This window comes from Lepidochelys kempii, chromosome 5 (genome assembly GCF_965140285.1).
Source record: "Lepidochelys kempii isolate rLepKem1 chromosome 5, rLepKem1.hap1, whole genome shotgun sequence".
NCBI classification, from domain to species: domain Eukaryota; kingdom Metazoa; phylum Chordata; order Testudines; family Cheloniidae; genus Lepidochelys; species Lepidochelys kempii.
The window spans coordinates 47,300,473-47,324,304 of record NC_136384.1 but is presented as its reverse complement, the minus strand read 5'-3'; the positions used below and the strand labels follow the sequence as shown (position 1 = coordinate 47,324,304).

Sequence of the window (23,832 nt, the reverse complement as noted above, 5' to 3'; positions counted from 1 at the left end):
TGTTGATTTAATCTCAGTAAACTCGTGCAATTAACTCAAATTTATAGTCATTAATTTTTATCACACTGTTAAACATAGACTACCAATTGAAATTTATTAAATATTTTGGATGGTTTTTCTGTTTTCAAATATATTGATTTCTATTACAAAACAGAATATGAAGTGTATAGAGCTCACTTTATATTTCTTATTACAAATATTTGCACTGTAAAAAAACAATTATTTTCCAATTCATCTCACACAAGTACTGTAGGGCAATCTCTTTTTGTTGTGAAAGTGTAATTTACAAATGTAGATTTTTGTTACATAACTGCACTCAAAAACAAAACAATGTAAAACTTTAGAGCCTACAAATCCAGTCAATCCAGGGGTGGGCAAACTTTTTGGCCCGAGGGCCACATCGGGGTTGCAAAACTCTATGGAGGGCCAGGTAGGGAAGGCTGTGCCTCCCCAAACAGCCTGGTCCCTGTCCCCTATCTGCTCCCTCCCATTTCCCACCCCCTAACTGCCTCCTGGGACACCCTCCCCCCAGGACCCCCTGCTCCCCGCCCCTTTACCATGCCGGAGTCTGCCGCACCACCTGGCAAGAGCGGCGGGCCAGAGCGCTGGCGGTGTGGCGCGCTCAGGCTGCGGGGGAAGGGGGGGACAGCGAGGGAGGGGCCAGGGGTGAGCCTCCCCAGCTGGAGCTCAGGGGCCAGGCTGGATGGTCCTGCAGGCCGGATGTGGTCTGCGGGCCGTAGTTGGGACTGACTCAGAGGTGGGCCACTTATTGTTCAGCCAAACGCTAAGACAAACTATTTTGTCTACATTTATGGGGGGATACTGCTGCCTGCTTATTTACAATGTCACCTGAAAGTGAGAACAGGTGTTCAAGTGGCACTTCTGTAGCCAGCATTGCAAGGTATTTACGTGCCAGATAATCTAAACATTCATATGCCCCCTTCATGCTTTGGCTACCATTCCAGATGACATGCTTCCATGCTGATGATGCTCATTAAAAAAGTGGGTTAATTAAATTTGTGACTGAACTCCTTGGGGGAGATTTGTATGTCTACTGTTCTGTTTTACCCGTATTGTGCCATATATTTCATGTTCTAGCAGTCTTGGATTATGACCCAGCACATATTCGTTTTAAGAACACTTTCACTGCAGATTTGACAAAATGCAAAGAAATGTGAGATTTCTAAAAATAGCTACAGCACTTGACCCAATGTTTAAGAATATGAAATGTTATCCAAAATCTGAGTGGGGCGAGGTGTGGAGCATGCTTTCAGAACTCTTAAAAGAGAAACACACCAATGCGGAAACTATAGAACCTGAACCACCAAAAAAGAAAACCAACCTTCTGCTGGTGGCATCTGACTCAGATGATAAAGATGAACATGCGTCGGTCCGCTCTGCTTTGGATCGTTATCGAGCAGAACCCATCATTGGCAGGGATACGTGTCCTCCGGAATGGTGGTTGAAGCATGAAGGGACATGTGAATCTTTAGCGCATTTGGCACGTAAATATCTTGTGACGCCAGTTACAACTGTGCCTTGCGAACACCTGTTCTCACTTTCAGGTGATATTGTAAATAAAAAGCAGGCAGCAGTGTCTCCTGCACATGTAAACAAACTTGTTTTGTCTGAGCAATTGGCTGAACAAGAAGTAGGACTTTGTAGGCTCTAAAGTTTGACACTGTTTACTTTTTGAGTGCAGTTATTTTTTTTGGACATAATTCTACATTTTGTAAGTTCAACTTTCATGATAGAGATTGCACAAGAGTACTTGTATCAAGTGAATTGAAAAATACTATTTTTTACAGTGCAAATATTTGTAATCAAAATATAAAGTGAGCACTGTATATACTCTGTTGTAATTGAAATCAATATATTTGAAAATGTAGAAAACATCAAATATTTAAAATAAATGGTATTGTTTAACAGCACGATTAATCACAGTTCAGTCTTTTTAATCGCTTGACAGCCCTATTTACTATGGTTTAATTTTCTTATTTTTCTGGCTTGGGCAGTGTGCTTGCTGCACTAATGGCTGATCGAGAAGTGAAAAATTTTACTAATACAGAATTTTCTATCCACTATCTTGTGTAGTGTTTTTCATCCTAAGTGCTCTTGCAAACTCTAGAGCTAATTTTACCCACACAAAAATGCAACCATCTCTGGGGTGCGTCTGAACTTCTTGACAAGACATAGCCATACTACCCCAACTGCAGGTTTTAGAACTGAAATGGAGGTTACCTTCTCTAGTGGAGACTGCACAGGGGGGGAATTAATTACTTATGCCAGGGTAATGGCCATGATTGGAGGCATGTTGTGCTGGGTGCTGAATAAACTGCAAGTCCCCACTCCAGCGGCCTTACAATCCAAAAGATACAAATAGATCAAAGGCTGGTGGTGAGGAATAACGTCCAAGCAGATAAGTGTGGTGACTGGCACAGTTTTGTTAGTTATGGGGGGCGGTTGGGTTTTTGGTTTTTAGTAGGCAGAATGTAATTGCAAGACTTACAATTTTTGGCGAAGTTTAATGCCATAGAAGCTGTAGACCTAAATTTTCAGAAGACTATGCAGGAAATTATCCATGCAATCTTGGTAACTGTACCCACATATACTGGCGAAGTTGTCCTTTGATGGTAAGGACTTGAATTTTTACAAAAGAGGGAGGTTGGTGATGGGGATTGTATATAATGGAGTAAGGAACAACCCAGTTAGGCCTATTGCCTGTTATCTTAATATTTGCCTGAAAAAGTGGTTGTTGGGGTGTTTGTCTTCCCTCCACTTATTAAAAAAGGTGGTGGGGGGGAATAATTGAACTCTGCATGCCCCCTCAGATAAATAGTACGAAGAAGCTAATCAAAGCGGGGAAAGTGTGTATGTTCAGATACTGAATGTGGTGCATGGAAGAGTGTTGGAGGAAATTTCCCCAATACTTTTATAAAACTTAGATCTTAAGATGTTATAGTTGTAACACTGTTTAATCTTTTTTATTTGGTGTGGTAAGAGTACTTCTGTATTTGGCAAATGTTTCTCAGTGAAGTCCTATAAAGAGCATTTTCTCAACTGCAGAAGTTTTTTTGTTTTTTGTTTTTGTTTTTTTAAGTAAAATTGCGTTGTGGGTCACCTCTAATCCTTTATAATTTGACCTATTTTTCTTTTTACAGCTATTGTGGATGATGAAAGGCTTTCAGCAGAAGAAATGGATGAGCGGAGGCGTCAAAACATTGCTTATGAGTATTTATGCCATCTAGAGGAAGCAAAAAGGTAAATAAATCAAAATATACTCTAAAAAATCTCCAATACTGAATTTTAATTTGTTGCCATCTCAAGATTATAGCTCTGAAAAATTTTCCTGAATGACTCAGTCTTATTTAGTCACTGATCTTGAAATTTTATAGAATCTTAAATAATACCAAGAATCTTGTGGTGAAGGGTGGCTTTTATAATTCAGCCAGATAATAGTAGCTTTTTATGAAGTAGAAATAATAATCTTCAGAAACTAGTGGTAATTTTAAATTAACACAAGCAATGGGCACTGAAATCCAACTGTGGAGTACTGCCTGCATAGACCAAAGGGTTTTATGAACAACATACAAACATAGAATGCAGTTTGTGCTTGATTCTTAAACCAGCAGTAGACCACTCTTATCATTATTGGACTGGGGGGACAAGGGAAGGTGGCAAAATCACCTGCTGATGGAGTAGCATGATGTGGTACTTAATGTCATGAATAAAAGCATTTTAACACTTAATGACTACTCTTCATGTAAAAGTTGATATCTAAGAGGCTCGTTCTGCTGCTGTGTTGCCTTTCTGATAGCTCCATAAGGGTCTCTTCCCTTTTTGTGCTTTTCTCAGGATAGAATCATCTGTGTGTGAGGAAAGGAGATTCTCTTGGATGTTTTTATTCTCCTGTATACAAAAAAGATTTCTAGATGATTTAAACTTTTTCTGATTTTTTTTCTAGCTTTAAAAGAATAGAAATATTCTACGCATACAGCATATTGAGACTAAGATTCAGTGTTTCTCCCTAGAAACAATTTTTAAAACTTCAAATTTTTTTAAAAGTTTGTCTCCTGAAATGTCCCCCTCTCTAATCTTAATTGACACTTACACTTGTATCTCTTTTTTTGCCGGGAGTCAACGGCCAATTAGAGAGACAAGGCGGGTGAGGTAATATCTTTATTGGACCAACTGAGGGAGAGAAGTTTTTGAGTTTACACAGAACTATTCCTCAAGTTGGTCTAATAAGAGAGATTACTTCAACCACCTTGTCTTTCCAATATCCTAGGACCAGCATGGCTGTAACACGGTATACAACTGCCAATTATCTTGCACTGGAGACATTGTTATGACTTACCTTGTCCTAAAGGCTCCTGCCCTTCCTCATTCAACATCCCCTTCGTTATGCTGCTGCACTAACTGCAGTGCACTCTAGCTGTCTCATTCCTCACCTCCCTCTCTTTGAGCCAGAGTTGTTTCTTTTCCATCTATAGCTTAAAATTAGTAGTGAAATAGTGGTGACATGTCTGCATCTGTTCACGCTCGGCTCACGTTTTGACGTTCTCCTTGCACAAATAAGGCTGAAATGGAACCTTAGGTTCTGGAGCACAACCTAGCAGCCTCTAACAGAAAATAAAAGTCCAATGAACCACAGCAAATGGGGCAGAGTGACCTCTGCTGATCACAGGGTGCAGGACAGCAGTCTCTGGCCTCTTCTAACCTTGCTACGCATACCCTGCACGCCACTGCTGCATGCTGCAGTGAAAGGCAGGCTGTGTTCACACTTCAGCGTATAAGCTACAGGTGGCATTGAGAGGTTGTGGTGGGAGGAGGCAGTGAGGAAAGGCTCCAACAGTGGGGAGCCTCTCCCTTCTGCCTCTCGCTGCTGGAGTCTTTCACTGCTGCCCAAGTCCTTCACTGCAGTGGGAAAGGGTTCTGGCAGCAGAATATTACACTGCTAAAAGTATCGGTGTCGATGTAGAAAGCACTGCTTGAGCATGTAGCGAGCCATATGGGGTATATACGCTAGGGTTCTGGCTTGTCTGTACTTTACTCCCCAAAGCAGTGCCCCACCAGCTACACTCTCCTGCCTATACCCATGCTCGCTGGACATGCAGTGTCTGTGTGCTATACGCAGCTGTAAGTGTAGAGCTACCCTTTGAAATGCCTGCGACAGCCTATTACCAGAGAGACTGGTAAGGGTGCAGCCCTCTAGCAACAAAACAGTGGAAGAGCGGCAGACGCAATGGCAACAGAATTCAAGCCTTAACCCAAATAGGGTGTTTCCAGTCTGGGTTGTATGCGTGTGTGCACCAGTTGCATCTTCAGTAAAGTCTTTGCTGCTGTCATGGAGCCCAGAGTCAGTTCTCAAAGTCCTGCAAAGTAAATGATCCAGAAATTACCATGAAAGGGGGGGAAATGACTCTTTCCCTTACTGAATGTACAAGATCACTCTGCTCTGGATCTTTTGAGTCCATGTTTTCCGTTGCAAACTTTGCTTTTATTTTCGGGGGGAGGAACTTGAATGCTAGTATTTTTCAGCATTAGGACATTATTGAAAGTAGATCTTTGTCTTGTCAGTCTATGAAGAATTTTTGCGGAGGTGGAAAAATAAGTGTTCACACTTCGTATAACTAAATAACAGTTGTCTGAGAACCAACACACATGCTCAGCCACTGTTACAGAGCAGTAAAGATTGGTTTAAAGGTAGGGCTATAGTTCAGATACCGGGAGGACAATTTTACTGCTGCTTCTCTGCAGCTCCAGAAACAATAGCAAATGCTCTGCTGCAATTAAGGAGTGGTATTGTGCAAATACAACATATGCTATTTTGGCCTGTTCTGAAGGGCTTAGTAAAAGTGTCAGTGCCTAAAAGATTTGGGCCACGACATGGCTGTTGGTATATCAAGGAGTTATGCAGTGCTGGAGCAGTGTGTTTTCTTTTCTAGCAATGTGGTCCAGTCTTTCTGCGCTGTTTATAATCAAAATGTTGTGTCCTAACAGCTGTGTGTTTCAAAATGCCAGAGTTAATTAAAAGGTGAAGAATGTGTACCGTCAGACACTTTTAAAAAATTGTTTTCATGCTTACTTTCTCTACCGCAGCTTTGAGAAATCCTCCTGTGTTGAACCTGAAAGAGGAATCTCTTGTTGTTTTTTTTTCTGTACTTCTGTAAATAGTGCCTTCCTGTACTGAGGTACAGTGTCCCTATGCTACATGAGTAACAAAATAGGAAATTGCTTTTAAATATAATCAGCAGACTTGGAATGTCTACAGAGATCAGCAGGGTTTGCACAGGGCGTTATATTTGATAGTCAAAACTTGTTTGTTCCATTGCGTTATACTACCAAAAAAAGCTGCCACCTGCTAATGGCAAATGTAAATCATAAAATTTGTGAATTGAACCATTTGTCCTCAAAATGTCAGCCACATGGAAATGATGTAACGAAAATATTTTTCCACAGTGTTAAATTAATATTCTCAAGTGTCTAAAATTTATCAAAGCAATAAAATTGAGATTAAAGCTGTCAGACTTCAATCTTTCTCCTCTATGCAGTGTAGCATGGGTGTGTAGAATGGAAGCACACGTGAGAGGAAGCAGAAAGGTTTCCTCAGTGAGTTTTAAAAATCCTACAGTAAAATACTGTATGCTTCAGATTAGTATTAAGCTACTATACATAAAGAGCAGTATCTGTATCATAACATTTCTCAGTAAACATGCTAGTCTTGTCCTGCAAAGTGTTATAAGAAATTGTGCTGTACGCTTTTTAATTGGGTGAAGTTAATTGAAATAGTGAGAGAAACTCTTCCAAAGAGTATTTCATGGTGGTATCCTTGTAATACCTAGAATTTCATACACCCTGCTCCCTTCCCTCCCCCCCCCCCCATCCACTTGGCTTTCATTTTTGCTGGTCTTTCCACAGAGCTGTGTGCAATAACTGTCCTTCTGGACCGTAACATAGATTTGAGTTTTGGTAGCTGTCACTTGAAATTGTGGTATGCTAGTTGCTTATTACAAACTCAATGTATGCTAGCATGGTTGGCTGTGGGGATGAACTTGTCCATAGAACAAGATGGTACAGCTCTGATTGACTTGATGGAAATTACACCCACTTATGCTAGGGCTGAGTTTAATCCATAGCATCTGTATTTTATTACAATTTCTGCTTCTCTGTCAAACTGATGTATTTCATTATGGAGGTATCTGTTGTAATTACGTTGTTAAAATGGATCTCTGGGAGCAACTTTAAGCCTTGTTTTTGCTTCCTCAGTCTCGTCCAATTTTAATAGGAACAAGATATTCCTGTGAGTTATTGTCCACTGCGAGATAGGCAGACTTCCCCGCCCCCCCCCCCCCCCCCCCCGGAGTTTTGCAGGTGTAGGAGAATAGTTAGTTTGGAAGTGTTTCTATTCAAGATAGTTGAGGTTTTTGGTGTTCAGGGCTTTTGCCGCCTCTCCTGTTAGAGGGAACCCAGATTCTCAAGTGTAACTCTCTCCAACTCTCATGCATAGTATAACTTTAAGTTGGATATGAAATGGTCCTTTATGACCGTGGCTGGATCAGTCAGCAAAGCAGCAGTGTAAAAATGTACACAGTTTAGTACTTAAAAGGTCAAGCACTGAAGTGCTTAACTGGTTCAGGCATAAGCTAATGGTGTGATTATTTGGCTTGTCATGCAGAACCTCAGACTATAGAATTTCCTTGAACTAATTTCTGCCTTCAGAAAGGGGGAGGAAAAAAAACACCCCCAAAGATATCCTTTAATTAAATGTTGATTTAAAAATTGCCAGTGACTAAGAATCCATCACAACCCCTTGCTGGTATGTCACTTCCACTTGCTCTTAACTTTTTTGATACGCCTTATTTCCCATCCAAATTTATCTAGCTTCTAGCCATTGCATCGTGTTATGCTTCTGCCTGCTTGACTGAAGAGCCCATTATCAAATATTTGTTCCTTACATATATACAAACTGATCAAGTCACCTCTTCCTCTTCTGTTTGTTGGAGTCAAGGGGCTTAATCTGTTCAATTCATCACTATAAAGCATCCTTTTCTAATCCTTTAATCGTTCTCATGGCTCTTCTCTGAACCCTCTCCAATTTATCAACACCCTTGAATTGTAGACACCAAAACTAGGCACCATATTGCAGCAGCAGTTGCACCAGTGCTAAATAGAGGTAACATCCTCCCTGTCCTCCTAGGGATTCCCTTATTTATGCATCTAAGGATTGTGATGGCCCTTTTTGGCCACAGCATCATATTGGGTGCTCATGTTCAACTACCAAACCCCGATGCCACCCCCTCCCCCAACCAAGTCTTGTTCAGAGTCACTGCTTCCCAGGATAGAGTCTCCCACTCACTAAATATGGCCTGCATTCTTCCTAGATTTGTCTTCACATTTGGCAGTACTGAAATACATACTGTTTGCTTATGCCCAGTTGACCAAGCGATCCAGATTGCTCTGTATCAGTTGATCTGTCTTGTCCTCTTTGTGGTCTCATCTTAATGACCACTGATAAAAATATGATTTCTTACAGGTTTGATAAAAATGTTAAATAGCCTAGGGCCAAAAAGCAATCCCTTGGGGACCCCACTATAAATACACTTGCTTGAGAACGATTCACCATCTAAAACTGCATGTTGAGGCCATCACTTAGCCAGTTTTTAACACATACATTTATGTGCAATGCTAATTTTTGTATCATTCTAGATTTTCATCAAAATATCGTGCAGTATGAAGTCAAATACCTTACAGAGGACTAAGTATATTATACCACTATTACTTTTATCAACCAAGCTTGTAATCACTTTTTTAAAAAAAACCAAAACCCTCAACTTAGACTGGATCTGTTTTTCCATAGGCCCATGTTGATTTGACATTAATTATACTACCTTTCTTTAATTCTTCATTAATAGACCCATATCAGCCCCTCCATTTTTTGGGGGGGATTGGTGTCAAATTGGTATGCCTATAATTATCTGGGTCATTCAATTTACTCTTAAATATTGACACAACATTAGCAGTCTTCTGGAACTTCCCCCATGTTCCAAAAGTTATTGAAAATCCACATTAATGGAGTGCTATGGAAACCAACGTCTATACTCGTTGACTTTTGACGCTTGAGAATGGGTGTGAATAAGTCCTACACAAAGGTGATTTAAGCAGCTCTAAGCTTGGATTTTTATAAGGATTTAAAGTTAAACACACAAAATGATAGGACTGGAAGGGGTCTTGAGGTTATCTAGTCCAGTCCCCTGCCTCATGGCAGGACTAAGTATTCTCTAGACCATTCCTGACAGGTGTTTGTCTAACCTGCTCTTAATCTCCAGTGATGGAGATTTCACAACCTACCTAGGCAGTTTATTCCAGGGCTTAATCATCCCAACAGTTGGGAAGCTTTTCCTAATGTCCAACCTAAACCTCCCTTGCTGCAATTTTAAGCCCATTGCTTCTTGTCCTATCCACAGAGGTTAAGAAAAAAATTTTCTCCCTCCTCCTTGTAACAACCTTTTATATACTTTGAAAACTGATATCATGTCCCCCCTCAGTCTTCTCTTTTCCAGACTAAACAAACTCAGATTTTTCAATCTTCCATCATAGGTCATGTTTCCTAGACCTTTAATCATTTTTTTGCTCTTCTCTGGATTTTCTTCTATTTATCCACATCCTTCCTGAAATGTGGCACCCAGAACTGGACACAATAGTCCAGTTGAGGTCTAATCACCGCAGAGCAGAGTGGAAGAATTACCTCTCGTGTCTTGCTTACAGCATTCCTGCTAATACATCCCAGAATGATGTTCGCTTGGGGCAACAGTGTTACAGTGACTCATATTTAGCTTGTGGTCAACTATGACCCCCAGATTCTGTTCCGCAGCACTCCTTCCTAAGCAATCGTTTCCCATTTTGTACATGTGCAACTGATTGTTCCTTCCTAAGTGGAGTACTTTGCATTTGTCCTTATTCAATTTCATCCTATTTACTTTGGGCTGTTTCTCCAGATCATTTTGAATTTTAATCCTATTTGCCAAAGCACTGACAACCCCTTTCAGCTTGGTGTAGTCCAAACTTTATAAGTGTAGTCTATGCCATTATCTAAATCACTGAAGATATTGAACAGAAGCGGACTCAGAACTGATCCCTGCAGGACCCCACTCATTACATCCTTCCAGCATAACTGTGAACCACTGATGATTACTCTGTGGGAATGATTTTGCACCCACCTTTATAGTAGCTCCATCCAGGTTGCATTTCCTTAGTTTGTTTATGAGAAGGTCATGCAAGATGACAGTATCAAAAGTTTTACTAAAGTCAAGATCTACCATGTCTACTGCTTCCCCCTATCCACAAGGCTTGTTACCCTGTCAAAGAAAGCTATCAGGTTGATTTGACACAACTTGTTCTTGACGACAAATCCATGATGACTGTTTACTTATCACCTTATTATCTTCTAGATGTTTGCAAATTGATTGTTTAATTTGTTCTATTATATATCTGGGTACAGAAATTAAGCTGACTGGTCTGTAATTCCCTCGGTTGTCCTTATTTCCCTTTTTATAGATGGGCACTATATTTGCCCTTTTCCAGTCTTCTGGAATCTCTCCCGTATTTCATGACTTCTCATAGATAATCACTAATGGCTCAGATATCTCTTCAGTCAGCTTCTTGAGTATTGTAGGATGCATGTCATCAGACCCTGGTGACTTGAAGACCTCTAATTTGTCTAAGTAATTTTTAACTTGTTCTTTCCCAATTTTAGCCTCTTCTGATCCTACCTCACTTTCACTGGTATTCACCATGTTAAATGTCAAACAAAAGTCATTAAGCACCTCTCCTATTTCCACATTTTCTGTTATTGTTTCTCCCCTCCCCCCCCCGCCCTCCCCCATTGAGTAAAAGGCCTACCCTGTCCTTGGTGTTCCTCATTCTACAAATACATTAGAAGCAAATTTTCTTGTTACCCTTTGTGTCTAGCTAGTTTGATCTCATTTTGTGCCTTGGCCTTCCTAATTTTGTCCCTACATACTGTATTTGTTTATATTCATTCTTTGTAATTTGACCTAGTTTTCACTTTTTGTAGGACTTTTGATTTTTTAGATCACTGACGATCTCCTGGTTAAGCCAGGGTGGTCTCTTGCCATACTTCCTAGCTTTCCTATGCAGTGGGATAGTTTGCTGTTATGCCCTTAATAATGTCTCTCTGAAAAACTGCCAACTGTCTTCAATTGTTTTTCCCCTTAGACTTGCTTCCTAGGGGATTTTACCTACCAACTCCCTGAGTTTGCTGAAGTCTGTCTTCTTGAAATCCATTGTCTTTATTGTGCTGTTCATGATTCTAAAGGATGGTAGGAGGGAGAATGCTACCATTTCATGATCACTTTCACCCAAGCTGCCTTCTACTTTCAAATTCTCAACCAGTTCCTTCCTATTCGTCAAAATTAAATCTAGAACAGCATCTCCCCTAGTGTCTTTCTCCACCTTCTGAAATAAATTGTCTCCACTACATTCCAAGAACGTGTTGGATAATCTGTGCCCTGCTGTGTTTCTCCCAACAGATGTCTGAGTAATTGACGTCGCCCATCACCACCAATTCCTGTGCTCTGGATGATTTTGTTTTTAAAAAAAAAAAAAAAGCCTCATCCACTTCTTCCTGGTTTGGTGGTCTGTAGTAGATTCCTACCATGACATCACCCTTGGTTTTTTTACCCCTTTTATCCTTACCTAGAGACTTTCAAGAAGTCTGTCTCCTATTTCCATCTCAACCTCAGTCCAAGTGTATATATTTTTAATATATAAGGGAACACCTCCTCCCTTTTTTCCCTGCCTGTCCTTCCTGAGCAAGCTGTATCCTTCCATACCAATATTCCAGTCATGCGTATTGTCCCACCAGGTCTCTGTGATGCCAACTATGTCATAGTTGTGTTTATTTACTAGCATTCAGAGTTCTTCCTGCTTATTCCCCATACTTCTCGCATTAGTATACAGACGGCTAAGACCTGGGTGGGGGAATCAAATCTGTATCTATCTTCTCTCCTTTATCCCTTCTATAACAGTCCATGCTCCCCCCCCCTGTTTTAGAACAGACCATAGAGATAGCTGTGGAACAACAGACTAGCTAACATAAGTATCTCAACTGCATATAGTACTTTTAAAGGACACTTTTTTTTAATTTCAGATACTTATTGTACCTGGGCCTTTTTTTTAAAAGGGCTTTCACACATTTTGTAATAGCTGATAGTTCCTGGCTTGGTGGCAAAGACTTACATTATTATAAATAGGAGGCTCTGTAACAAGCTGGAGGAGTGACTCTTTCTACTTTAATCCATTTGAAACTAGGAGTGCTGACAAATGAGTCTTTACTATGGAATCACTTACAGGTTCATCTCACGGTTTATGGAGAATTCTATTGTTAAAGTACTTCTTCTACAGTAACATCCAAAAATAGCTAGCATGCCCTTCAGTACAAAGTATTAGATTTTTATTATGTGGCTTAGAGATTGAAGGCTACAGTAGGTACAAAGTAGTGTATATTAGAATGCCTCAGTGGCCCAGTTGTAATGTTTTGTACTGTAATTTGGAAGACCTGACTTCAGATATTTGCTCTCTTGTAACCCTCTTGGTTACAAGGCCTTGCTAGGTAATAGCATGTGTGCTCTGGTCTGGGGGGGGGGAGGGCGGGGGGAACCTCTGAGCAATGAGGGTGTAGTATTTGATGTTCCTATCCCATTCCTGACTAGAAGTAAGGTGCCTGTGGTAGAGTAACCCCTCTTCCTCTGAGGATGGAAGAGTACAGTGTGAAGTTCAATGCAGATACTTTTCAAACCCTGGTTGGGAATTAACTCCAGTAGTGAGTATTTTAGGGTTGTCAACTTTCTGGTCACACAAAACAAAACACCCCTGCCCCGCCCCTTCTCCAAGGCCCTGCCCCCTGCTCACTCTATCTCCTCCCTCTCCCCCCCCCCCCCATCGCTCGCTCTCCCACACCCTCTCTCACTTGCTCATTTTCACTCGGCTGGGGCAGGGGGTTGGGGTGTGGGAGATGGGGTGGGGTTGGGGATGAGTGGCTTGAGGTGCAGGAGGGGGTCAGATCTGGGGCAGGAGGTTGGAGGGTGGGAGGAGGTGTGGGTTGCATGCTCTGGCCAGGCAGTGCTTACCTCAGGCAGCTCCTGGAAACAGCTGGCATGAGCTAGGCATGGGGTGGATACAGGAGCTCTGCGTGCTCCCTATGCCCACAGGCACCACCCCTGCAGCTCCATTGGCCATGGTTCCTGGCCAATGGCAGCTGCAGAGCCGGTGCTCGGAGCAGTGCACCAAGCCCCCATAGTTGCCCCTGTGCCTAGGAGCTGGATGTGCCGTCCGCTTCTGGGAGTTGCTCGGACCCAAGGCAGGCAGGAAGCCTGCCTTTGCCCTGCTGACTGGACTTTTTTAGTGCCTTGGTCCGCAATGCTGACCAGCGCTGCCAAGGACCCTTTTAGACTGTGTGTTCTGGTCGAAAACTGGGTGTTTGGCAACCCTGGTGCATTCAGGCACCAACTGTGGCATCTAAGCTTCTGTCCTCTTTAAAAACAATAATCCAAATGTGAAGTAAGTATAAACCAAAGCAGTGATGTTTGCAGACTGTTCCAGCATGTAGTTTTGTCAAGCTGCAGGTGACTGAAATTGCTGTGATACATGTCAGTTTTCATTGGAGCATTTTGTAAACTTGGAGCACTAATGAAACTGATACTCCAGTATCACTCACCTGATGATGATTGCTGATTATGATAAGTAGGGTTGGAAGCATGCATGGGCTCTTTCCTTGCTTGAAAGAAGGAACCAAATGCAGAGATTGAACAAAAGGTAGAATAACAGAACTTATTATTTGCCCCCTCCCCCAAACATGCCCTGTCCCTGCTCCTCCCCCTCTGTCCCAGAGCCAACCTGCATACCATGAAACAGCTGTTCACAGCAGGCGGGAGGTGCTGGGAAGGACAGGGAGGAATGATCAGCAGGGCTACCGGCATGGGGGAGGAGGTGGGGAGAAGGGGGAGCTTGGCTGCCTGTGAGTGCTAAGCACTGCTAATTTTTCTCTGTGGGTGCTCCAATCCTGGAGCACCCACGGAGTCAGCGCCTATGTCCATGTCCACCCTTCTGAGCAGTACGGAAGCTGTGGGTGCAATGTGGAAAGGGGGAAAGACATAATCCTCACAGGAGGAGGGAGGGAGAAGGGGTGCCTTGGATCTCAGACCCCCGTTAGCCAGAGGCTAATAGGAAAGGAGCAAGGTCTGTGGGCATTGCCTTGGTGTTTAGCCTCACACCTTGGGTAATGCCCCTGCACAGTTTGTCCCCCATTTTTCATATCTCATGTTATCGAACAGCAAGATGACTAAACTTAATACCTTTTTGGGTAAAATTTAGCAGCCCTGTGTGTGAGATGTGAATGTCCTAGTAGGTAGAAGGGAGTAGGAGGAAGAGTGTGATGACTTAAAAGTATACAAGGGTCAGATTTTTCTGGGGAGGGGAAGTGAGAGGATTTTTGGGGGAGAGCGGAGAATATGGGAAGAGACCGTTTAGATAAGAGGGCGAGAAGGAGGACAAGTGATAAAACAGCAAATCTAACAAAGGCCCTTTTTTAAATTTCATTGGGATTAAAATATCCCCGGAATTTATCAGTGGTTTTTATTACAAAAGTTAAACGGATGAAAATCAGTGCAAATATTAGCACCAGTTTTCTGGATAAACATCCAGATTGATAGTGGGGAATGGAAGGACAGGAAGAAAGCAACTAATAAAGAAAACTAAGAGTATTGAAATTAGAAGCAGTTTAATGCTGTTAGTGTACACTTTCATGAAATTAACAGTAGATACATGCAAGTGTGTAGATTCTACTACATGATTTTACTTTGAGACCGTGTAAATGCAAGGCAACTTATTAACATAAACACATCTACCTGATGTATTGGATTTTCTTAACATAATCTATATTTTCTTCAGTTTTTACTGAGTTACAGCTGTTGCAAAATGCAGGAGTTTTAATTAAAAATCAATAAACTGAAAACAAAGGGCCTTAAATATAACCTACAGAAAACTAATCTGTTGTAGGGGAATATTTTTCTCTACAAAACAGCCTAATAATCTCCAACTAATCTCCATTTAAGAAAGATGAGGAGAATACTGATTGTACCAGATGCCTACTAGCCATCATGAAAAAAGGTGATGTCGAATATCCCCTCCTACAGCCACTTCGCCTGCAAGCTGAAGGAGTAAAACAATGGAGTATTTAATGCAGGGGTGGGCAAACTTTTTTGGCCTGAGGGCCACATCTGGGTAGGGAAATTGCATGCAGGGCCATGAATGTGGAGCAGGGAGTTGAGGTACAGGAAGGATGCAGTGGGCGCTCAGGGCAGGGGCAGGAGGGGTTCGGGGTGTGGGCTCCGGCCCAGCGCCGCTCACCTTGAGCGACTACGGGGTGACAGTGGCATGCAGTGGGGCTAAGGCAGGCTCCCTGCCTGCCCTGGCCCTGCACTGCTCCTGGAAGCAGCTGGCACCATGTCCCTGCAGCCTCTGGGAGCTTTGGGGGAGGTACCCGCGGGCTACAGCAGTGTGCGGAGCCCTCTGCATTCCCCCTCCTCCAGGGGCCGTAGGGATGTGGTGCTGGCAACTTTAGCCCCGGGGCGCCACGGGGGTGGCAATCCCACAGGCCGGTTCCAAAGCCCTGATGGCCTGCAGGCCATAGTTTGCCCACCCCTGGTTTAATGGGTACTGTAGTTAAGTGAAAAACTGTCAGCTTTCTAAGTGTAAATTACTACATCTCTTGCTTGTTGTACATCTCCCTCCCCTGGGCCTTCCTGGCTTAACTCATTTTCCCTCTCCTTTTCATGGTGGAGATCTTAATTCTGAAATTTTAAACTTATTTAAATAAATGTGCTTGTGCTTACATGATATAAAGATGCTAAATATTAATTTGGAGCGTGTTTGGTGGGAGAGAACTTCAGTTGTCCGCCTCTACTGTGTTCTTCCTAGGCTGGTTGTAGTTAAATGTGACTAGATTCATGATTGGGGTTTGTGGATTTTAGCCATATACCTGAAAACAGGAAGTCCCCAGTATAAGGAAGCATTTTCATGCAGCCATTAATCTGATGAGTTTTGCCCTTGTTTCAGCTTTGTCCACGTCTGAAACAGAGAATGTGAAAAGAGATGTGAAACTATATATTTTCTGAATTTCTGCAGTTGGATAAGAAAAATACATGACATCTCTCTGGAGAAAATGGTGGGTCCTTTTTAAAAAAAGGATCAAAACATACAAATTTATATGAATTTTAAGTAATGAAACTTTTTTTATGGCACTTAACTTCTCCTGTTTCCTCTGCTGCTGAGATCAACCTGCAGTAATATGAAGTCTCAACTTTCTTATTAGCTTGATATCAAGCACTGAAATTTAAAAGGTAATGACACTTATCTGGGAGATTCTGCTGGAGCCCTTGATGATCTGAAGTAAAATGTTGCGGGGGGGGGGGGGGGGGGTGTTTCGGATATGTTCAGCGTCTCATTACCAAATTGATTTAAAAAAAAAAAATCTTGTTGCTGTGTCTCCTTGGAAAACAGACTTTGATCTGCTGTCACTAAATACACATACCTGTGACATTCCATTTCAATATTTATTCCCAACTCCTCGAGGTCAAAGTGGTATCACATGATGATTATTTATCAAAGTACTGACTGGCTAAGAACCAGAAAAGAAAATAAGTTGCACACTAACTAGTACAAACACAAGTTTTTAAGGCTCTATACTGCCCTCAGATGGAATGTAGGTAAACATTGGGTGTGACCTTATAAATAAAATATTGGAAATCTTTTCTAGACAGGTATCAAGGATTTACTTCCCTACAGAAGATGTTCAGATCCACTAGTTAGCTGTACTCCAAATATAGGTTCATTGGTTGTGGGTGAGAGAATCCTACTACAGTGCAGTTAATGTTTTTACAAATAGCTTGCTGTGGGTATGTCTACACAGCCGGCGAGAGCAAGCCTCAGTTTGGGTTGATAAACTTGGGTAGTGAGGCTCATGCTAGCACTCTTTTTTGAAGTGCTGCATAAACAGTTATTTGAACTTGCAGCTCAGGCTCTGAAGCCCACCACCTTCCCTAGGCTTCAGAGCCTGGGCTGCATAGACGTATGCTATGAGTCTGGCTCCTGGTATGGGCTGAAGATTGTAAACTCCTTGGGCTTTGGGTTGTCTGCTATATTGTACAGCACAGAGCATGCTCTTCATATATGTTCAACACCCTGGGTCATATGCATGTGCCTAACTTTAAGCCCGCGTTTCCCAAAGTGTGCGGTGCGCTCCCTTGGTGTGAAGGACTAGTCAGGGGCTATGGACAGACCTGTCAGTTGTTCTCCGGAGTCTGGTTCTAACTTTTTAAAAAGGCTGGTATAGTTAAGTATGTTATGATTACAGTGAGTAACTGATGCAGTGATGTCTTCCTGGGTTTGCCCAAAGCTTGAAACAGCAGCTCTAAAACCTGAATTGCCCTTCTCTTTCAAAGGATCTTAAAAATATTATGGGCATCTGAGTTAAATGTCAACATTAATTTATTTCACTGATCATCAAAGCATCGGGTGGGGGAAGAATCCACTACCTGTAAGAGAGTGGACCAAAAATACTTTATTCCTTCCAAGGGCTTAGAATTCCTTTTTACTCACCCAGTGCTAAACTCACTGTTGGTAGACAGAGTTAACCAAAAGAACAAACACCAATTTCCCTGCTCCACCCCTTCCGACAAGGACAGTAAGCGATTAGATCTGCTGGGACATGAGGTGTATGCTGCTTCCACATCGCAGTTTTGCATTGCTCGAACAGCTGTATAATTAGCAAAAGTGTGACCACAAAAATTACAATAAATTCATGTCAAGTCTCAGAAGGGTAGCTGTGTTAGTCTGGATCTGTAAAAATGGCAGAGACCTGTGGCACCTTATAGAGTAACAGATGTATTGGAACATAAGCTTTCGTGGGTGAATACCCACTTCATCAGATGCACGTAGTGGAAATTTCCAGAGGGAGGTATAAATATGGAAGCAAGAATCAGGCTAGGGATGACGAGTTAAGTTCAATCAGGGAGGATGAGGCCCTCTTCTAGCAGTTGAGGTGAACACCAAGGGAGGAGAAACTGCTTTTGTAGTTGGCTAGTCATTCACAGTCTTTGTTTAAAATCCAAAAATTCATGGACTTTATTGATCACATTCCAGAAGAAAAACAATAATTTACAGCCATAGTTTCTGAGGGACAAATAGTCTCCCACACTGCTCTTCAAGCTGCCCTCGATGTGGCCAGTACTGTGGCACGGTCCACTGCCACAGCAGTCGTGATGTGCCGAGGGTCATGGCTCTCGTCCTGTTCCTTTCCCCGGGAGGTCCAGGGTACCATTGAGGATCTCTTGTTCAGTGACAAACTATTCGCCTCCACCACAAATGACATACTCCACTCCATGAAGGACTCCAGGGCAACTCTCTGGTCGCTAGGAATTCAAACCCCTATGACCAGAAGATGACAATATAGATACCAGCGACCTTGCTACCCCACGTACACCTAGCAATTCCATAGATCTCATGAGCAACAGCAGTGTCAGAGATCCAGATACCAACACCGCCGTCTCAACCCCCTCTGACCAATAAGCAAATCTGAAGTCTTGGTTCAGGGTATCAAAAACAATATTCCCACTTCAACGCCGTCACCGCCTATGCCCATTTCCCCCATCAATGGCGCAATATTACCACCGACCAGTGGGCTTTAGAGGTCGTCACAGTCGGTTATTCTATCCCTTTCCTCTTCCCATCCCTCTTCAGGGACCCCTCTCATGAGCAACTGCTCCTCCAAGAAGTACAACATCTCCTTCAATTGGGGGCAGTGAAAATCGTGCCCAAACAACACAGAGGGAAAGGTTTCTACTTCCATTACTTCTTAACAGAAAAGAAAATCGGGGGATGGCGACCCATCTTCGACATCAGGCGGCTAAACACATTTATCAAAAAGCAAAAGTTCAGAATGGTTACCCTCACCACCATAATCCCAGTGCTAGAGCAGGGTGATTTGGTTTTCAGCCCTCGACTTACAGGACTCTTATTTTCATGTGACTATTCACCCAGCCCACAGATGTTTTCTTTGTTTTACCCTCTGTTCACCACATTTTCAATACAGAGTGTTGCCCTTTGGCCTTTCTACCACTGCCCGAGTTTTCTCCAAGCTCCTAGGCATGGTTACTACCCACCTCAGGAAACGGGGTTATAATATTTCGTTACCTCGATGGTTGTCTCCTCAAAGCCTCAACGCTCGATGAAGCTCTTCGATCCCTGCAGCTTACAGTCGCTTGCTTCCTTTCCCTTGGCCTGCAAATAAAAACAAATCCACCTTATCTCCTACCCAACAACTGGAGTTCACAGGAGCACACCAATTCCCAAATGGGAATAGCATCTCTCCTGCTCGATTGTTTCAACACCATAAAACTCCTGGTTACAAAACTTTGCAACAGTCCCCAGGTCACTACACAAGACTGCCTGCAACTATTAGGCCACATGGCCTTGTGTACTTTCATGGTAAAAAATGCACGCCTATACATGAGGTGCTTCCAAACTTGGTCGGCCATGGTTTACAGACTGAACGTACATGCTCTAAACAAGCCTCTATCCATACCCTTGAGTCAGATTCCCTCTGATGGTGGACAGTTCCCTCCAACCTCTGCTCAGGAGTCCCTTTTCTCCAGGACTCCCCATCACTCTTGACTACTGATGCATCCCTCTGGGATGGGGAGTGCACATGTCCCACCACATAGCCCAGGGGCTATGGTCTTCCACCAAAGCCTCCCTACACATAAACATCCTAGAACTGTGAGCCATACACAATGCCTGCTGTCACTTCCTCCCATTTATTCAGAACCAACATGCTCGGATAATGACAGACAACATTGCATGCTTGTTCTATGTCAAGTGGCAGGGAGGGGCTCCATTGCAGAGCGCTCCAAAGGGACACCTATTTCTACCCAGAGACTTTCAAACCGGATTTCTGACTGTATCAGAGTGTGCTATCAAATAAAGTTAGTTTCGCCTCCAGCCAGCATCAGAACTCACTCCACTAGATCTGTGACTACCTCCATGGCTTTTCTACGCAAAGTTCCTCTGGCTGACATCTGTAAAGTGGCCACTTGGACTTCTGAACACACATTTGTTAAGCATTGTGCCGTTACTCAAGGCCCTATCTCTGATAAACTATTAGGCAGAGCTGTATTATCTACTGCATTCCTACCCAATCCAAAGTCCCTACCTCCTTGAGATGCACTGCTTTTAAGTCACCTGGAGTGGAGCACCCACAGGGACAGCTCTCGAAGAAAAGGAGGTTACTCGCCCTGTGCAGTAACTGACGTTCTTCGAGATGCGTGTCCCTGTGGTGCTCCACTACCCACCCTCCTCCCCTCTACTTCGGAGTTGGGGTAGCCTCTGTTGTAGAAAAAGAACTGAGGAGACCGGTTGCACATGTGTACTATTAAGGCACACTCAGAGTGGGGGGCAGGGGCAGGCTCTGCACGTGCGTGACGCGTACGAGTACTGCTGTAAAAATCTACAAGCGACGGCTCAGGGACGCACCAACACCTGGAGTGGAGCACCCACAGGGACACTCATCTTGAAGAACGTCTGTTACTGCAGAGGGTGAGTAACCTCCTCTTTTTTTGGTTTCATGAATGAGGACTTGCTTAGGTATAGGAGTAGTCTCATAGACTGCAGTGAAACTACTCACTGTGATGGGTTTGGTCAGAGAGACCCCCTTGGGACTGTCACCTGACGTGCTGAGACTAACTCTGAGCCCATTTTGCCTTTCAACTTGGGACTTCAGAACCCTGCCTTGTTTCGCCAGACACACTAGCCTGCTGCAAACACAGACCCAGGTCTGAACCACGTCCCCCAAAGCTGCAGGCTTTAACTGAAAACTGCTTCGCAGGTCTTCCTGTCTCCAGCACCCAGCTCCCAATGGGATCCAAACCCCAAATAAATCCGTTTTACTCTGTATAAAGCTTAAACAGGGTAAACTCATAAATTAATCGCCCTCTATAACATAGATAGAGATAAGCACAGCTGTTTGCACCCCCAGGTATTACTTACTTATTCTGGGTTAATTAATGAGCAAAAAGTGATTTTATTAAGTATAAAAAGTAGGATTTAAGTGGTTCCAAGTAATAACAGACAGAACAAAGGAAGTTATTAAGCACAATAAAACAAAACACCCAAGTCTAAGCCTAATACATTAAGAAACTGATTTACCAATGCAATCTCACCCCCAGAGATGTTCCAAAAGGCTTTTTTCACAGACTGGATTCCTTTCTAGTCTGGGTCCAGCAATCATTCACACCCCTGTAGTTACTGTCCTTTGTTCCAGTTTTTCAGGCATCTCCTGGGGGTGGAGAGGCCATCTCTGGAGCCAGCTGAAGACAAAATGGAGGGGTTTCCAGGGCCTTTTATGTTCCCTTGTGGGCCGAGACCCCTTTGTTCTCCTGTGCAAAATCACAGCAACAAGATGGAGTTTATAGCCACCTGGGCAAGTCACAGGTCCATGAATTATTCAGCTTTGTTTGAACGTTCCCAGGAAAACTCAGATGTGGATTGGCGGCTCCCAAAGTCCATTGTCAGTTAAGAGTTTCTTGACTGGGCACTTACTGAGAACGGTCCTTTCTCAGGAAACTGACCAAATGCTTCACTCTGGCTACTTAGAATCAAACACATTGAGATACAAGTATGTAGCCAATATTCATAACTTCAAATACAAAAATGATACACACACACACACCATAATCATACCCAGCAAACTACAACATTTCCACAGACACCCCACTTGACCTCCTGTGCAAGACCTGGTGCAACCATAGGACCCTGATTGCAACAATGATCTATATGATCACAGTTCATGTCAATAACAACACTCACATGTTTAAAAACCTTGCTGAAGTGGGGTGAGAATCTAGAAATTTAACTGTTAAAGATTTTTTGGTGAATCTATTTCAGTGCAGAAAGAAATCAGATTATCTCCAGTAACTAAAGGTTTTTCCACTTAATACAATTTTTGATCAGGGGTGAGTTGTCAAGCTCCAGGGATGATCCTATATTTTGAAGTCTCACTCCAGCAACCATATGTTCAAAAGAATGTAGCGGGCTACCATTGCTCAAAGGCATTGCTTTAAAGTGTCTCCAAGAAATCTTGATAGACTTTAAACAAAAAATCCTAAATTACAGTGCAGTTTTTCCATTGACAGCAGTTGGTTTCTGACAAGTCAGGGATACGTTTATAAATTTTTTTTTTAAAGATATACCTCTAAACTTCAAAGCCATTAATATTTAACTGCTTGGCAAACGGTATTCAATACTTTCCACCCTTGTTAATGTCGAAAAGGTATACCCATGTTTCATTTGAAACAGAATTTTCTGAAGGTGGTGCATGTATGACTTACTCTGAGCTTACTTCAAGGCTGTACAGGAACAGCCTCTCTCCGGAGGAACCTTAAAGCTTTTATGAAGGCATTGCATAGCTGGTGCTTTTGTAACCTGATTACTAGAAGACTGTTAGTTATTAATAGCTGGTTAGGTGCATGCTATGGTGCCACTTACATAACTCAGAAGGATGTTAACAAGTAGATAATTGATGATTACAAAGTCATCTTGCATACTATTTATAAGAACCTTTTCAATTATAATAGAGCAGTTTGGGGAGGAAATTGTGTATTAAGAATTTTGTAGGGTTGGTAGGTCTGCCTTCATGTTTTGGACTTCCAGATAACTTTTCAGTGGGTAGGTATGTGTGCATGCATGTGCCACATTGGCTCAAGTTTCTTACCAGCCTCTCACATGGCTGCTGTTTCTTTCTGATCATTTGGAATCTTCTCTCCCAACAGTTAAAATTGGTGTGAAATATCTGTATTTGCAGTAGAATTAGTTAATAGCTCATCTGGATGGGTACAGCAGGCTAGAAAAAACTAAGCATGTTGGACAGTAACACCAGCCCTTCCCAAGAGAGCCAAGGAGTAGGAAAAACCAAACATAATTTTTCAGCTCCTATGGGAGAAACAAAAGGCGGAATGTTAGAGTAGGAAATGTAGGAATTGCCAAACTGGGTCAGATGGTTGGCCTGTCTAGTCCAGTATCCTGTTGCTGACAGTTGCTAGTACTAGATGCTTCAACAGAAGGGGGGGTGAGGGAATTATTTTCCTGCAGGGAAAGATTTTTTTATGTTTTATTTTTTTTTCCCCTCCTAATCCCCAGAAATTAGAGGGAAACCAGCACTTTGTACTTCTGTGGAAGGTCCTGAGTGAGAACATCAGCAATGGTTGGGGGAAAAAAAAAGATTGGTAAGAAATCTCTTTTGAACCAAGGCTGTAGCTTGTTAAGTCTTAGCTATGACAGAGTATTTCTTTTATTTGCTTCTATCCATTTGGTCTTTTATCCTTAGATTTTAAGTGAGTTCAAATGCAGTCTTTTTTTTTTTTTTTTTAATTTAAACCTTTCTGGTGCAGTGTATGAATTGAAGTGATTGTTAATGCCAGTAATGCAGGCTGCTGTGTGCCTCTCTAAAGGAGCAACACACCTTATTACTCCTCTGAATGTTCCAGGAGAGGGTTGGCCACTTCAGGGAAGACTGTTTTTGTGGATATTCAGGTGTGGGGATGTGTTGGAATCACTTGTGAGTTGAAATTTTTAAACCCAGGCTGGTGGAAGCCAGGGTGGGGCTGTTACGTTGTTGGCAGGCTGAGGTCCGAGCACCAAACTAGTGTGCGCTGTACACCTCACTCACAGAATTGTATGCGTCTCTGTTGGCTGTTGGCG

General features: G+C 42.7%; 1 protein-coding gene across 4 annotated transcripts in view; it reads left to right on the top strand.

The window, feature by feature from the left end:
• The window catches only part of IQGAP2 (IQ motif containing GTPase activating protein 2), a 229,770-nt gene that overhangs the window by 47,583 nt on the left and 158,355 nt on the right, over positions 1-23,832 (top strand). For all 4 annotated transcript variants that reach the window (XM_073344187.2, XM_073344188.1, XM_073344186.1 and 1 more), the window contains one exon: positions 3,162-3,261. In XM_073344187.2, coding sequence (XP_073200288.1) covers positions 3,162-3,261 — 100 coding nt within the window. Of the gene's footprint in view, positions 1-3,161; positions 3,262-23,832 lie in introns of those variants that run through there.